Source organism: Halichoerus grypus, chromosome 4, assembly GCF_964656455.1.
Source record: "Halichoerus grypus chromosome 4, mHalGry1.hap1.1, whole genome shotgun sequence".
Taxonomy (NCBI): domain Eukaryota; kingdom Metazoa; phylum Chordata; class Mammalia; order Carnivora; family Phocidae; genus Halichoerus; species Halichoerus grypus.
Window position 1 is genome coordinate 165,030,334 of NC_135715.1, and position 15,248 is coordinate 165,045,581.

The 15,248-nt window shown below is 46.0% G+C and overlaps 1 protein-coding gene across 1 annotated transcript in view; it reads left to right on the forward strand.

Moving 5' to 3' along the window:
• The first annotated feature begins 3,917 nt into the window (after nt 1-3,917).
• ADAM23 (ADAM metallopeptidase domain 23) overlaps nt 3,918-15,248 on the forward strand; it is a 174,106-nt gene continuing 162,775 nt past the window's right edge. Inside the window, exons 1-2 of the mRNA XM_036107978.2 lie at nt 3,918-4,477; nt 5,662-5,879. Coding sequence (XP_035963871.1) covers nt 4,264-4,477; nt 5,662-5,879 — 432 coding nt within the window. The 5' untranslated portion in view covers nt 3,918-4,263. The remainder of the gene's footprint in view (nt 4,478-5,661; nt 5,880-15,248) is intronic.

A 15,248-nucleotide genomic window follows, 5' to 3' on the forward strand; every position in this document is an offset into this window, starting at 1 on the left:
CCAGCTCTGCCGAATGGGAGCCCTGCCGTCCCCGTCGTTGTTCGTGCTCTTGCTTCACTCAGCAGACCGCCCCTTGGCCTCAGCGCCATCCACCAGGTTGCTGCGTGCCTTCTCCGACCTTGGCTTTTTGGCCACATGATTATTCCATTCTACTTGCTCTTGTGAATCTGCTCTGTTACACTGCCCTCCTGTTTTTTTTTTTTTTTTCCCAGCTTTCGCCTTCTAAGGCCCTCTTTCTGCGATCCGTTTATCTGCTTTCTCCCCCAGTCTCAGCCCCTTAGAGTCAGATGCCTTCCAAATCTAATATTTCTACCCCTTCCTTTTTTTTTTTTTTTAAATATTTTATTATCTATTTGAGAGAGAGAGAGAGAGTGGGGGAGAGAGCATGAGCAGGGGGGAGAGGGAGAAGCAGGCTCCCTGCTGATCAGGACCCTGGGATCATGAACTGAGCTGGAGGCAGATGCTTAATCCGACTGAGCTACGCAGGTGCCCCCTACCCCTACTTTTACGTGCTCCTGACCAGGCCCAGTTATCTCACTGGTTACAAAGTGGGTCCAGTTCTGCCCCTGCAACAGACTGTAGCCAAGAGAGGACTTCTGGTATCTTTCAGGACCAGACCAGCGGAACAATGTTTATGAGCAGTATGGCTACTCTTTCTGGGTACTGGTCTCACACACTCTTATTTGTGTTCACTTGGGGTCTACATCCCCTGGTGTAATTTCCTTCCCCTGGACCTTCTGGCCTCTTGCCTTCACCTACGACTGCGACAGTTTCTCATGTCTGCTGCGTTGACCAGGCCACTCCAATGGTCCTGGATGCCCGTGGGATCCAGCACACATATCTAACCAGAGCCATCACAGCACTCAAACTTCTGGTACATTCCTTTCTACATTCTAGTCCAGCTTGCTGAATCCTTCCCTCTCCTGCCTGTGACTGGCCCTCTACTCAACACACATTGGTCAAATGCGGACTCCATTCTGGGTACTATATCATAGGCTCTGGGGACCAGGGATGATCACGATGCAGCCCAGTTTAGTGGAAAGGTGGTATGCACAAACACGAATATAGAGCAAAGCAGCAGGTAGCGATTAACAAAGTTATTAAATATCATGAGAGCATAGAAAATATTTGGAACTAAACTGTATAACCATAAATATTCCAAACTACCTAATGAGACTATTACTAAATCTAACACATTATCCACTTAAAGAATATTTGATTCTGTTTTTAACTTTCCCTTAAATATATGGTTTAAGGATCAAGCTTCTGGTAAATTTTTCTGAGGGATTTACTCCTTCTCTAACTCACAGTCTCATTTGCTGATACATTATCTTGCCTCCAGCCATGTCTGTAAACATTAAAGTTTTACAAATAAATGCAGTCTTTTGATGATAGTGCAAAAGACAACATCCTGCTTTGTAAAAACTCCCGCTCCTTATTTGAAACTGATATGAGTCCTCATGCTGTTCCCCAAGTGCATGGAATGGGGCTTAAACTGGTGGGTGTTCAGTTGGTTCAGGTTGACACATAGCTTTATTTATTGGAATAGGTTTTGCGATGCACTCAATTGCAAGAGAGTCCTTTCAAAAAACTACATCTCAGCATCTTTCCCCTTTCATTTCCTTCTTTCTTCTCATTCCTTGTACACCTCCTTTCTCCCAAGCCCTTTTTCAAGATTATATCATGAAACCAAATATAAGTTGGGAGAACCTAGCCAGGGCATGCTTGTCTTGAGACACCTCCAAGAACACTGACCTACAAGTAGGAACTACAGGGAGGTGGGAGTGTTCACCAGCCTGTACCAGTGTGATTCCTGCCATAGTGCACTGCACACTTTTTGTTTATTCATTCATGATGTATTTTCTGAGAGCCTTCTCTGTGCCACAAACATTGTGCTAGGTGCTAGGGACACAATACTGAGCCAAAGGGAACATTACTGTTGCCTTCATTTGGGGGAAGTAGCATCAATTACAAGTTTACATTGAATGTGTGATAGTTAATATCCTAGCTCTGATATAGAGTGGAAGAGCTAATATTAGTGTTTAACCCCCTAACAACTCTGTGATCTTTGATCTCTGTATAAGTGTCTGCCTTTCTCCTTCCCTTCTGCTATCTCTATCCCCCCCTCCTTCCCTCTTCCTTCTTTGTTAAGTGGAGGTTGTTGGGGTGGAAAAATTTTCCCATGTACTTCGAAGGTTCCTATGGCCGGTCTAAGAGTTAAATTGACATGAGACAGATTAAAGGAGAAAAATAAATTAAATTTCATACATACAGGCACTCCACATACATGAGAGTTCTAAAGACAGAAAGGTAAAATGAGATGTATCTGCTCTCCTGGGCTAAGGAATGGGATGGGTGCTGGGGGCTTCAGAGGGGAGGAGGGCAATTCACAAGGCAATAAAAATAAAAGCAGATATTTGGTAATTAGATGTTTGCACTGCTGTACAGGGGATCACTCAGAAAAAGTAATCCCTGGTAATACATCTTATTCTGGGAGAGACCCCCAATTTAAATTCTCCTAGGTAGCTAAGGAAGGGGCAAAATTTTCTCTTGAGCCCACAGGGTTTCCAAAATAGTCCACATGCCAAAGTGGCACATTTTGGGAAGACTTGTTCTGACCCTTTTGGAGTGGAGAATATGGTTAACAACACTAAGCCCTGTCATCACTATGGTGCTTTATACTCGTATTTTTTCTTTTACTTGTGGAATTCCGGATCCCCCACAGTAGATTTTATAATCTCCATTTTATATACAAATAATGGAGTAAGACAATGTTGTTATTACTCACTGTCACTGGATGGATGAATAAACGAATGCTTGCATTGTGGGAATTTGGGGGCAGAAACATGCCACAGGCCCTGATTTGGAACCAACCATAGGAGTTAGTGGCTGCTAACCTACCTAACTCAGGGACTCTCAATTTACTTTTTTTTTTTTTTTTTTTTACAGCAGCAAGAGTAAAAGCTCCCCCTTTCTCTGCAAAAGTCAGGATTAGATCTCAAAATTTGAAATGTGTCCTCTCCAGTGCATGCCCACCCACATGGCTGTCAAATGATGGATTTGCCCAAATAGCTGCCATACACTTAGTTTCTAATCTCCGTATTTCTTGCTTCCAGAATTTCTAAGTCTTCCCAAATACCCCCAGTCACGTTTTCTGAACTTTTGAGCAAACATCTTCCGGTTTCTTCTGCTTTCCGCAAAGCCCCTAGGCATAGGCACAGGGGACAGAGGCCCGGGTGGAGCGCCCCAGCTCTGGGGATTCCTGCGCAGGAGGTCTGACTCTCCGCGAGGCCGCCCAGCTCAGCGCGCCCTCCAGCCCCCGCCAGCCTGCAACCAGCAAACGTGCCTCGCAGCCCTCGCTTCACCCGCTAGGAGTGAGCTGAATGAGGAGCAGCGCTATTTTTACCTCCCTGGCCGCAATCCTTTATATTTATTTGAAGAAAGGAAATAAAGGATTAGGAAGGAAATGCTTGGCCTTACTTTCTCCCGGAGAAGGAGGGGGTTGGAATGGGGGGAGGGGGGACTATGTAAGATTTGGGGTGGTGGAAGAGGCAGGTAGATTTCTCTGGTTGAGTGTTTCCTCCAGATCATCTTTGTCTCGGGCCAGGAAACCCCCTCACGCTTCTTTCTTCCCCTCTGGCTAATCTCTGATTGCCAGCCTTCCCCCTCTCCTGCCCCCACCTCTGAAGATGCCACCGTCACCTCTAATGCTGCCTGGGATGCTGCATCACTCTGCTGCTTCCCCCCCCGCCCCCCCTTTTCCCTCCACGATAAAGCATGCGCAGTGCGTCCTGTGCCAGGCAATAGCAACAGCAACAGCATCAGTATCAGCATCAGCCTCAGCCTCAGGACCCGAAGGCGCGCTCGGGCGCGCTCTCGAGGGCGGGGCGCACCCCCGCGCCGCGCGCCCCCGCGCCGCTCGCTCTCACGCGCCGTCTCAGCATCCTCAGCCCCAGCAGCAGCCCCCGCAGTTGCTGGAGCGGCCGCGCCCGCCGCAGGGAGGGAGGAGCATCTGGGGAGGCTCCAAGTTGGCGGAGCGACTAGGACCCCCGGACTCTTCAGCGGCCGCCCGGGAGGGGCTGAGAGGCGAGCAGGGGAGGGGGCGCCGCCCAGCCTCTAGTCCCGAGCCGCGAGCCCCGACCCCCTGCCCGCGGCCGCACCATGCGCGCCGAGCCGGCGTGATCGGCTCCGCCCGCAGCCTCCCCGCAGCCTAGCCCGGCGCTCTCGCGGGCCACACCGAGCGGCGCCCGGGAGCTATGAGCCATGAAGCCGCCCGGCAGCAGCTCCCGGCGGCCGCCCCTGGCGGGCTACAGCCTTCCCCGAGCCTCCGGCGGCCCCCACGGCCGCCCCGCCGGCCTGGCGCCTGCCCGCGCCCTGGCCCGCGCGCCGCCCTGCCGCCTGCTCCTCGTCCTTCTCCTGCTGCCTTCTCTCGCCACCTCGTCCCGGCCCCGCGCCTGGGGGGCTGCTGCACCCAGCGGTGGGTATGGCCCCGGTGCCCTTTGCATTGCCTTGCCCGCGGGGCCCTGCAGAGGAAAGCGAAGGGCACGCGGGTCCGTGCGCTCCGGACACGTCCCGGGCTCGGCCTTTCCCAGTCACCCTGCCTGCCTCTCTACCTCTCTTTCCCAAGCCCCCGTTCATTCCAGTTCACTTTTTGAAGTCCATTTCTGTTGCATTCACTAAAAACCCATTCCAATTACTGTCGGTTCCACTGGAAGGTAATTAGTGGATGCGGGGTCCCTCAGCGATCTCTGCAACTTGGCAGAGGGGGAAACCAGTGGCCGGTAAATGCAGCGAGGGAGCAAGTTGCTTCTTGGGTGGAGAGCCTGAATGCGAATGCGGGAGGATGTAATAATAATTAGGGGTAATGTGCTGTTTCCTCAAATCGCCCACTGGGTTTATTCACTGCTGTTGGAATTAAGATGGGGGAGGGAAACTTCGGAGGTATAAACCTTTGGTTTGTAATTCTCAAAATGCTCGTCATCATAATGAACAATTAAGATAATATGATAGTCAATACATGGTTGATTGGAAATCAGTGGAAGCAGAAAGCTGGCCTCGGCAGAAAAATGAAAGCAATTGGAGAACGGCTAGCATCTGCTTCCCTCTATGGCAAAGGAGTTTTGCTCATCTCAAAGTTTAAAGCGAAAGGAATTGCCTGTTTTGTTTAATGAATCAATTAACAACCCGAATCCATGAATTCAGCACTCAAGTTATCTTAGGAGCAAGCGTTCTTAGCTCTCGGATGGGATACTTCTAGTCAGAGTCCCATGGAGCTCCTGTAGACTCCAGAGAAGGGGTGGACATGAGGGTCAGAACAGAACCTCTGAGCATGTTCATTTAATGTCTTCCTTCAAGTCCATGCCGCGCCCCACCCCCGCTCCCCATACTCAGAAGTATAGATTTGAGACTGGTTAGAAATGTACATATAAAACACAAATAGGAAGAAATAGTACATTATTGTATAAGCCTCATTGACTGTTAACCTATCCAGGCCATTTCACTGTTTCGATAACTTGCTTTGCTGTGTCTCTACTTCTTACCTGCTTAGACATAGAAAACTTTGTTTTCGCAATTAATGGAAAAACACATCGTAGTACTTAAATGTTTATAGGGTATATGTGTGTATTTGTGTATCTTTGTGCACCCCCTCTCCCCCCCCAGCTCCACACTGGAATGAAACTGCAGAAAAAAATTCGGGAGTCCTGGCAGATGAAGACAACACATTGCAACGGAATAGCAGCAGTAAAATCAGTTACAGCAATGCAATGCAGAAAGAACTCACGCTGCCTTCAAGACTCATATATTACATCAACCAAGACTCGGAAAGCCCTTATCATGTTCTTGACACAAAGGCAAGACACCAGCAAAAACATAACAAGGTAGGCATGCAAAAGTAGCTGCCGTGAAGAGTTTTCCTTTGATTTGATTTTCTGCCAGAATCTGATGTCACAAATTTTACTGCAGCATTTTATTAGTAAATCAATTAATATTATGATAGGGGAGAAACTGGAGGAAGTAAACCTGGGATCTCCTGCGATAGGATTGCTGTTCGTTTTTTTCTCTCTGACTCTAATGTGGAACTTGAATTTTCTTATGGCTTTTTAAACTCATAGCTGGAATGTGGTCCAGGTATCTTTCAGGTGCATTGGGCACTGGACAGGCGTTAAGTGAGTATGTTTATAGTCCTGACTTATATCTATGAGGCTTTATATAAGGCTGCAGTGTTCTACCTCCCATGATGAAAACTGCTTCCAGGCTGCACACACAAGACAGCTATATAGCCTATTTGTCTGCAGTTTGCCTATCAGTTCTTCACTTAGAAATTGAGTGTTTAAATTTAATTTTAAATTTCTTTAATTGATCAATAGGAAATAATACTTTTTTTTTTCCTGATGTGTTTTCAGTAGGCAAACAATTTGACATTTTAAGAGATTATGGCAAATATAAACAGTTTATATAATGTAGAGACCAGTTTGGGCCAGCAGAGTCTTTCAAGACTTTATCTGCATTCATTGTGAGTGGTTGCTTTACTTTCAGGTTGGTTCAGAAAGTGCCACTGATTTTTAACAAGGCATTCAACAGAAGATGAAGGGACTTAATGTCCAAAGAGTTTGAAGGATCTTTTTTTCTTGCTTACTGTTCTTTATTTGAGTTAGTAATATTTTGGACACCAAGCAGATTTACACAATGGGTCAGTCATCAGTGCCTCTGTTCTCTATCAGGAGCAGAGAATAGAGTCTGTATGTCAAGTATTTTACTCTGGACTATACCTGTCCAATGGAGAAAAGTAGTAACTGTCTAACATCTAGAATTTAAGAAAACTATCTGTGATTTATATCATTGTTTTTATTAGTTTTCTAAAATATAGGTAAGTTGTAATGGTATTTACTCCCATTTTACAAATGGGGAGTTAGAAATTTAAGGCTTTTGGGTGTCTTTCCCAAGATTGTAAAACAGTTAATATGAACTTCAAGAAGCCTGAACATTTCATTTTTATTATTTTTTTACAAGTCAGGTTTCTGAGAAAATGCTTCCTTTGTATAGACTATTATTGGAGCAGTATTATGAAGTGGATGTACCCCCCTACGACTTCTGCTCCTATGTAACTTCATGGGTTGACTCCTGGATCCTGTCTGCCCATTTGGCTTGTTGATAGGAGGAGTGGGTGGTGATTTTAAGGAAGAAGACTCCAAGACCCTCTTGATAAATGAATTGGGGCCCATTTTATGGCTTTCCTAATTAAAGAGATCTTCTACGGTTGAATGGCAGGTTCTCAAACTCCAGTGCCTTTGCATAGGGTGCTGGAGGAACAAAAAACAGAACAAAACAAAACCAAAAACTGCCTTAAAGCCCATTTCAAAGAATGCTCAAGCCCTCCTGAGCTGAGACTTAAAAAAAAAAAAATCTCAGTGGAATATTTTTATAACTCAAGTTTTGGAGGCAATGCTGATGCCTGTCTTCTGGTCGAATGTTATGTTGGGCTTTGTGGGGGGCGACATGGTTTGACTACTCTATATCTTAATTTTTATGATAATAAGGTTTGCTAAACTTTCTCCTGCCACTCATATAGATTTCTCACTATGGAACACATACTTGCAGTTGAAATGATTCTTCTCCATTTCCACCCTCCATGGTGGGGGGGCGGGGGGGGAGCTGTTCTTTTATCTTAGAAGAAAATGCATACACGGAAATTATATTTGAGAGCATTTTTCTCCTTTTCTTATGAGTTTAATTGAACAAACAATTGTTGCACATTTCTCTTGTGCAAAGGAGTAGGCTAAAGATTCAGAGATAAGAGATAAGGGGTACAAGGATGAACAAGACATGATCTGTCCTCCAGGAGACACAAAAATGAGATAAGCAAGATTCTAAAAGGTGCCCCCACACAAGTATAAACAGTAGCTTGTACCGTGGATGCCCTGAAATTTCCCTTTGTGTTCTGTGATTTCCCTTTTATTTCTGTTTTTTTAAGCCTCTCTTGAACTAGTTGACAAAAAATGTGCCATGTTTTCTGCTGTATCTTAGGATGATTTGCCTAATAATAGTGATGAGAGATACTTGTCAGTTTAGCTGCTTTACAAATGTTTCAGTAAGAGAGAATCTATAGAATTTCATCATTTTTGCTTTTATAAAAGAAGTTTTGATTTTAATATCTGTGTATTAGGTACCTTTTCTCCTCTCCTGATTTCATTGCACTCAAGCACATTTTAATGAATGCCTTAGAAATGCTGAATCACTGTGCCATTCTCATGGATCCTTAGATTGGGGGTAGAGGTGGAGAGGGGAGTTCCCAGATATAGGTTGCAAGGCAGGGCTTTGTATTTATTTCATAAATATTCAGTGTTGATCAGTCTTTATTACTTTACAACTGTGGAAGTGAAAATGTTATTAACTCTTTCAAAATTTGTGAGCCTAAAAACCAGTTGTGCAGAGCACCTCTGTAATACCAGTGTTTCTGAAAACCGGAAAGTTCTCTTTGTCAGAGATTGTCTAGAAACCTTTTTGTCTCCAGTTAGGGTGATGTATAACTTATTGTCCGAACTGCCATTTTTGAGAGTGACAGTGAGCATGCTTAATAATCATGCTAGGATAATAGGCATAAACCAAGATTCTGGTCCAGAGCAGATGGGGCATATGGTCACCTCAGATCTAAATGGTTATGTTCCTTGAGTTTTGGTGCTTACCCCAATTCAAGTTTCTTCGTAGACAGTTTTATTTTCTGATGAATTATTGTAAATTTTTTCTTACTTGCTAGGAAGTCAATTTACTACCTTGTTGACGTATCAGGACATGAAATGGAAAAATTTAGTTTTGCTTTGGTACCAAGACTTATCTTTTATATGTGTAGAGATTTTTACAAGCAAAAAGGGAAATTTATGATTACTGAACATAAGCATTTTTGAACCACTAATGCAATATATTAATGAAACGGGCCATACATTTAAAAAGAGGGAGAAACAATTTAGATTTATTCATTTATTCATTTACTCATTCATTCATCCATTCTGAGATAATCCTATGAGGTCTGTTTCTAAGAAAGTTAATGAACCTGTAGGGGAGGAAAAATCATTTTCCCTCTACCCTTCTAAATTCTTGGCTGAACCACACCCTGCAATAAAAGACAGATTAAGCACGTACTGAATGGAGCACTGGGTGTTATACGCAAACAATGAATCATGGAACACTACATCAAAAACTAATGATGTAATGTATGGTGGTTAACATAACAAAATAAAAAAAAATAAAAGACAGATTAACAGGAGGAAAACAAACAGAAGTTTTATAACATGTATATTTCCTGTGTACATGGGAAAGACCCAGGAAGACTGAGTATCTCTCCTGAATGGCCCAAGTCACTATTTTAGATAACATCTCCAGCTAAAGACAAAAGAAGATGTTGGGGTGAGAGGTGGGGACAGAGTTGTGGGAGACTGTCAGGGAAAGCACAGTAAACAGTGGTAAAGTAAGTCTGCCTTCTCCACTGATGAGAGTTCTTAGAGATTTAGAATCATTGTCTTCTTGATACAGAGAGAGAGAGAGACTCTTACAAATGGAGATTGCCTATAAAATGTAAATGACTCTTACAGAAGGACTTCAACTCCCATTTTCAGAACTTCTCCTGTGTCTGCTGTTTCTTAGAAATAATCAGCCTAAAATAATCCCTATGCCAAAGAAGCATATTTTAGGATGGTATATTCTCTCCCCCTCAAACCTTTTCCTGAAACTTTCCTTTAGTCAAAGATGACTTGCTTTGCATTCTACTCCCTTAGGATTCTTTTCTATTCCTATTGGGAAGGGATGGAAGAGGTACACTATGCATAGCACAGGGTCTAAGAAAGACGAAAGTCATCTCCTTTGACTTTGGTTGGCCTGCACACAGACCTACCCTACTGTGGTGGGGAGCTAGAGCTGGTGTATGAATATGCAGATTATGACCTGCGGAATGAGAGGGCACAAGCAACCCCCATAGGGATTGGCAAGTAGCTCCCATAGCACCTGAGTGGTCCTCTATCCCAGGTCATGGATGAGCAGGAGATAGAGAGCAAAGTAGCAAGCACCTACTACTTATGAAATGGTTGAGGCCAAGGTTACTAATTTTTCGAGGACTTACTTCCTAAGTGGCTATTTTAAAGATATTTATTTATTTATTTAAAGATATTTATTTATTTTAGAGAGACAAAGCGAGTGAGTGTGGGGGGCAGAGGGAGAGGGAGAGAGAATCTCAAGCAGACTCCCTGTTGAGCATGGAGCCGACATGGAGCTTGATCTCATGACCCTGAGATCATGACCTGAGCCGAAACCAAGAGTTAGACGCCCAACTGACTGAGCCACTGAGGCTCCCCTAACGATTTTTATTTTTAAGTAATCTCTACACCCAACGTGGGGCTCGAACTCATAACCCCAAGATCAAGAGTCATATGCTCCACCGACTGAGCCAGCCAGGCGCCTCCTAAGTGGTTATTTTAAAAGGTGCTCTGGGAAAAGCTAAGCAGGAACTTAGCGTGGGAATCCTAAACTCAAGGTCTTATCTAATGTTCAGACTCTGGGTGTGAGTAGGCTTATCATGCTGTAAAATGCCTGAGCAGCAACTCAGAAACAACAAAAAAAGTTGTTTTTCTCATCACAATTGACCGCGTGATGCTTAGGTATTAATCTTTAGGGAAAATTCTAGGCACCGTCAAGATGGTGGATAGTAAAAACCACTGTCAGAGTTTTGGTCACCCAGCACATGAAACATCTGAGCAGAGCAAAAATGCCAATCAGCAGTATCAGTAGACAAATGAAAGTTTGAAATCCTGTCCATAACCATTGCCTTCTTTTGTTGAGATCTGGCCAAGAAAATAAAGCCCTTGGGTAAGGTTAAGGTAGTTGTTTGGTTACAAACTTGGGTGAGGTTCTGAAACACGTGTACCTGTTGGGCCGCCTTTCATAAGTTTCTCTGAATTTGTCCAGAATTATTAATACACACACAGCAGTTGGCTCCCTTTATAGTGCATACACCTTCCTCGGCCAGTAAGTAATCTGAAGCTAAATGGTTCTCCAAACCATCTCTGCTCAGAATCATGTTGTCATTGCATTAAGATTAGGCTTTGGTGTAGCAGCCAAGGTGGCTGACAGGCTGGTGTTGGCCTTAATCATTTGCTTTTAGGTGCCTAATGCGGCAGCACCTTGCCCAGTCCCTGTGAGGCAGACTACCAGGCCCACGCCCAACATAATGGGGGTGAATGCTGCACACTTTTGATGTCAGGGAGGCAGAAGGACAGATTGAGGGTTCCATCCAGTGGTTTGAAAGGATAGTCCCAGGGAGACTAAAGTGCACTGATACAGATGGGATTTCCCAGGGCCAGCAGGGACGCAAATGCGTCGGAGGTTGAGGGAAGGAGATGTGCACACATGGAGAACCACATATGTGTGAGATGCCTCAGGGCACTGGACCCACAGTGGACATCAAGTGCTTGATCAAGGTACCTGAAATAAGTTGAGGTTTCCCCTGAATGTCTGGGCCTTGAGGCCCAAGACCATGGGGATTGTGCTCCTGGGGACACAGTCTAGTTCGTATTCATCCAAGTGGCATTGGTTCCTGGGGAGATAGGGAGGATTGGAAAGGGCGTGTGCGGGCTCCTGCCAGGTGCTACGTACTGTCTTGCAAAGTATCCTGCGTGGGAGCAGTTGAGCACTGCAGAGAGCTGCTGGCTGCAGGGACTGGGAAAGTGCCTTCTGTTGGCCAAAGGAGGGCCGAGTCAATAAATCAGCTGGGTAGACCACTAATGGGAAAGAGCCTTGGTGGAGTCCAGTGACACACCCAGCAGTTACAGCAGCCCCCAAAAGTGAGCTTTGATTTCTGTCCATTGTATAAAAATATTAAGACTATTGGAAGGCTTGAACGGGAGCTCTGAGTGGTGGCCGTGGGGAAGGGTCCCCTGTAGAGAGGTACCCTGTAACTGTGGTCCTTCTAGAAGGTGTAGAGGGGGCTGCTATGGTGGTGGCAGGATCTTCAGCCAGGAAGGGGTCCTCTCAATGGAAATTAAATTCATGGACTCCCGGTAGGATGGATAGTGCGGGTCAATCTAATGGGTGTGGTGAGGGCAAGCATCTGAGTGAAGGGTTTAAAGGGGCCCCCGGAAGGTTGTGAAATGGTCATATACCTTGGCCTTCCAAAGCTCACAGGCACAGCGGAGAGCACCTTGACAGCCAGAGTACCACCTCACACCTGAGAAGCAAGCATAGCGACCGGCAAGGGGCTCTGGGGTAAACACACAGTTAAGTGCAAAACGTCACTCAAGGGGGTCATCAGCAGGGAATTCAGATAAACAGGCATCCGGTTCAGCAACCAAGTCCTGGGGAGTGCTCGCCCTCATCAGCTGCTGTGTCTTCCTGGGTGTCATCTTTGCTATACTGGAAGGTTGCAGAGGCAGTGTTTGGGATGAGGTTGTAGGCTTGGGTATTGTCATGTCCAAGGTGTCGCAGGTGGAGGGAGGCATCCAGAGAGAGGTGGCTCTCTCAGGTGGTTACTCAGGAGGGGAACTGAAGGGTCAAGGGACCTTAATAAGGTTGCATAGATTTGGGGTGCCCAGATTAAGGTCTGCTTGAACTGTTGGGAGCATTTTCAGTAAATTTTGGGGGTCCTTGGGATGCACCTTGTAAATAATTAGGCAGTACTATTCTCCAAGGAGGTCTCCATTCACAAATAGTAAGGGTTGAAGGGGCGCCTGGGTGGTGCAGTCAGTTAAGCGTCTGACTCTTGGTTTTGGCTCAGGTTGTGATCTAAGTGTGTGAGATCAAGCCCCACGTTGGGCTCTGCACTCAGCGTGGAGTCTGCTTTTCTCTCTCTCTTTCCTTCTCCCTCTACCCCTCCTGCTCATGCACGCCCCCCCAATAAATAAATAAATAAATAAATAAATAAATCTTTTTAAAAAATAGTAAGGGTTGGAGGCACCTGTGTAGCTTGGTTTAAAGAAAATTTAGTCATATGCTCCTGACAATTTAACGTTTGGCTCTATATTACCAGAGATGGGTCTGAACTGCATAAGCTGATCAGCCAATTAGGTTTGAAATCAGGTCCATGTAATGATCAGTGCCCAGAGGTCAGGATGAACATGGTGGCCTTTAAGCTAGCATCCATACTTGGAGACTTTTGGGTACAGCCCCTCTAAGGGCTGACTTCCAACTCTTGCTGTCCCCCCACACTGGGGTGCAATTGTGGGTGAGTGCTGTATGGTCCAGCAACTTTCTAGCATTGCTTCTCTGGGTGGAAGAGAATCCCCATGACCCAGATGGCACACAAGGCACAGAGTAAGGCCAGCAGCAGTGAGCATCTGTATTTTATCGTTGTGCACCTGCCCACTGACTGCCCCATAGTGAAGATTTATTGTGGGTCAACAGTTCATGGGTAGCCTCCTCCAAAGTGGGGTAGGGCCAAGTGGTGTAATTGTATCACCTTGCTGTCATCTTCTGATGTTGCTGGTGTCAACCAGATTGAGTGCCTCTTCCCCTTTTAGAGCTCTACACCATCCCTTCTGTGGGTCCCAGTGCAATTATTTCCACCTCCTTTGGGGAGCTATGGTTAGGAGAAATGAGCCATCCACTAAAGCCACTATTACACTGGACTTTCAGGTGGAATTTGCATATCCAGCTGGTAAGTGTGCTCCCGGAGTAGCACAGTGGGTCTGTGTTTTTCTAATGGGCCAGGACTAACTATGACTAGGGGGTCATAGCTAACCACTTGTCCCTGATTTGGTCACCAATAAGTATTAGAAGGTGAGATGATCAACATTTTAAATCTGTAAAGGGACTCAAAACAGTTGGGGAATATGTAGATAATATTGTCCTGTAAGATGAAGGCATCAGATTCCCCCATGATCACAATCACAGGCAGCATGGCCCGGGGAGCCCAGTTGGTGTGAGGATCATGCTGGCCATGTAGCCTAGAGTCTAAAGTGGTAAGTGCCCCTGGCAACTGGAAAGTCCATTTAAAAGGAGTCCAATTACCGCCCTGTAACTTAAGGAGCAACTTGAGAGATGAAAGTACCACTGGATGCCCTGTAGGAGAGCCCAGTGCTAGCCCAGCACTGTTACATGGGTAGTAAAATGAGATCCTTGATCTGAGTCAATGGTGTCTGCAGGGCCAGAATGGGGACAGGATGTACTTAGAAAAGAAAGAGATTATCTGCTCTGTAGAGGTGTTCCTGGTGGGTGTAGCAAGCAATAGGCCACTAAAGGGATCCACACATGCAATTGTGAAGTGGATAGTGCCCACTGACAGAGGAAGTGGCCCTATGAAATCCACCTGTCAGAGGCTAAAAGGGCGGTCCTCTCATAGAACCAAAGCATGACAGGACAGCGTGCAGTGTTTGGGAGCATAATTTGCAGTTTAGAACAAGCAGAATGCCCTGTGGTGGGTCCAGGTCACTGTGGCAGCAGCTCCCCCATGACTTGAAGAGATATGGGACAGTTTGGCCAGGGAATAAGGAGCATGGAAGTGGTGACTAAGAAAGGTCAGAATGGTGGAGCCCAGGATTGATTGATGCATATGTGCAGGGGGCTGGAGGAGGGTAGTGGTTTGCTGGTGGTGGTGGGTGGAGCGGCGGAGGGTTTGGTCAAGAATTGGTGGCCGAGAGCCCCAACTGGTGGTGACCTGGATATGCACCAGGGCTGTCACTTTCGGTTAAAGACAGTCTCTGGAGTGGTAGCCTTTGAATGTGCTGAAAGGTGGGTAACCTTAACTGTGACTAGTGCCTGGCCAGTGTCTCTTCAAATTGGGGCAGCCCAAATGGGATGGCCTTGAATGGGAAAATTGTTCTGCTGCCGTTGGCTTGACCAATACTTTATCCTGTTAGCTACCTCCCACGAATCAGTAAAAATACGGACAAGAGGCTTGTCATGGGCAGTGATGCTCGGCACAGCCATTTGTATTGCTACAAGCTCAGAGAGCTGAGCTGACCCGACTGGCCGTCTTTGGTAAGCATGGTGCCACCGGCAGGATGGTGTGCTGCTGCTCTCCAATGGGCTCCACTGGGTATGGTGATGGTGCTGCCATCGGGGAAATACACAGTCCCCCTTCTCATTCCATCAGCTCTTCCAGGGGCTGCCAGAGACTCAAGCACTGAAGACACTGTCCATCAGTTCTTCAAGGTCTGTGGGCAGGGGAGTGAGGAGCGGGGAAGCCATATACTCTTGCAGTTTGGAAAGACCCATCACATCAGGTTTAGCCTGTTCCTGAAGGTACCATTACCATTTTAGCAGAGAGG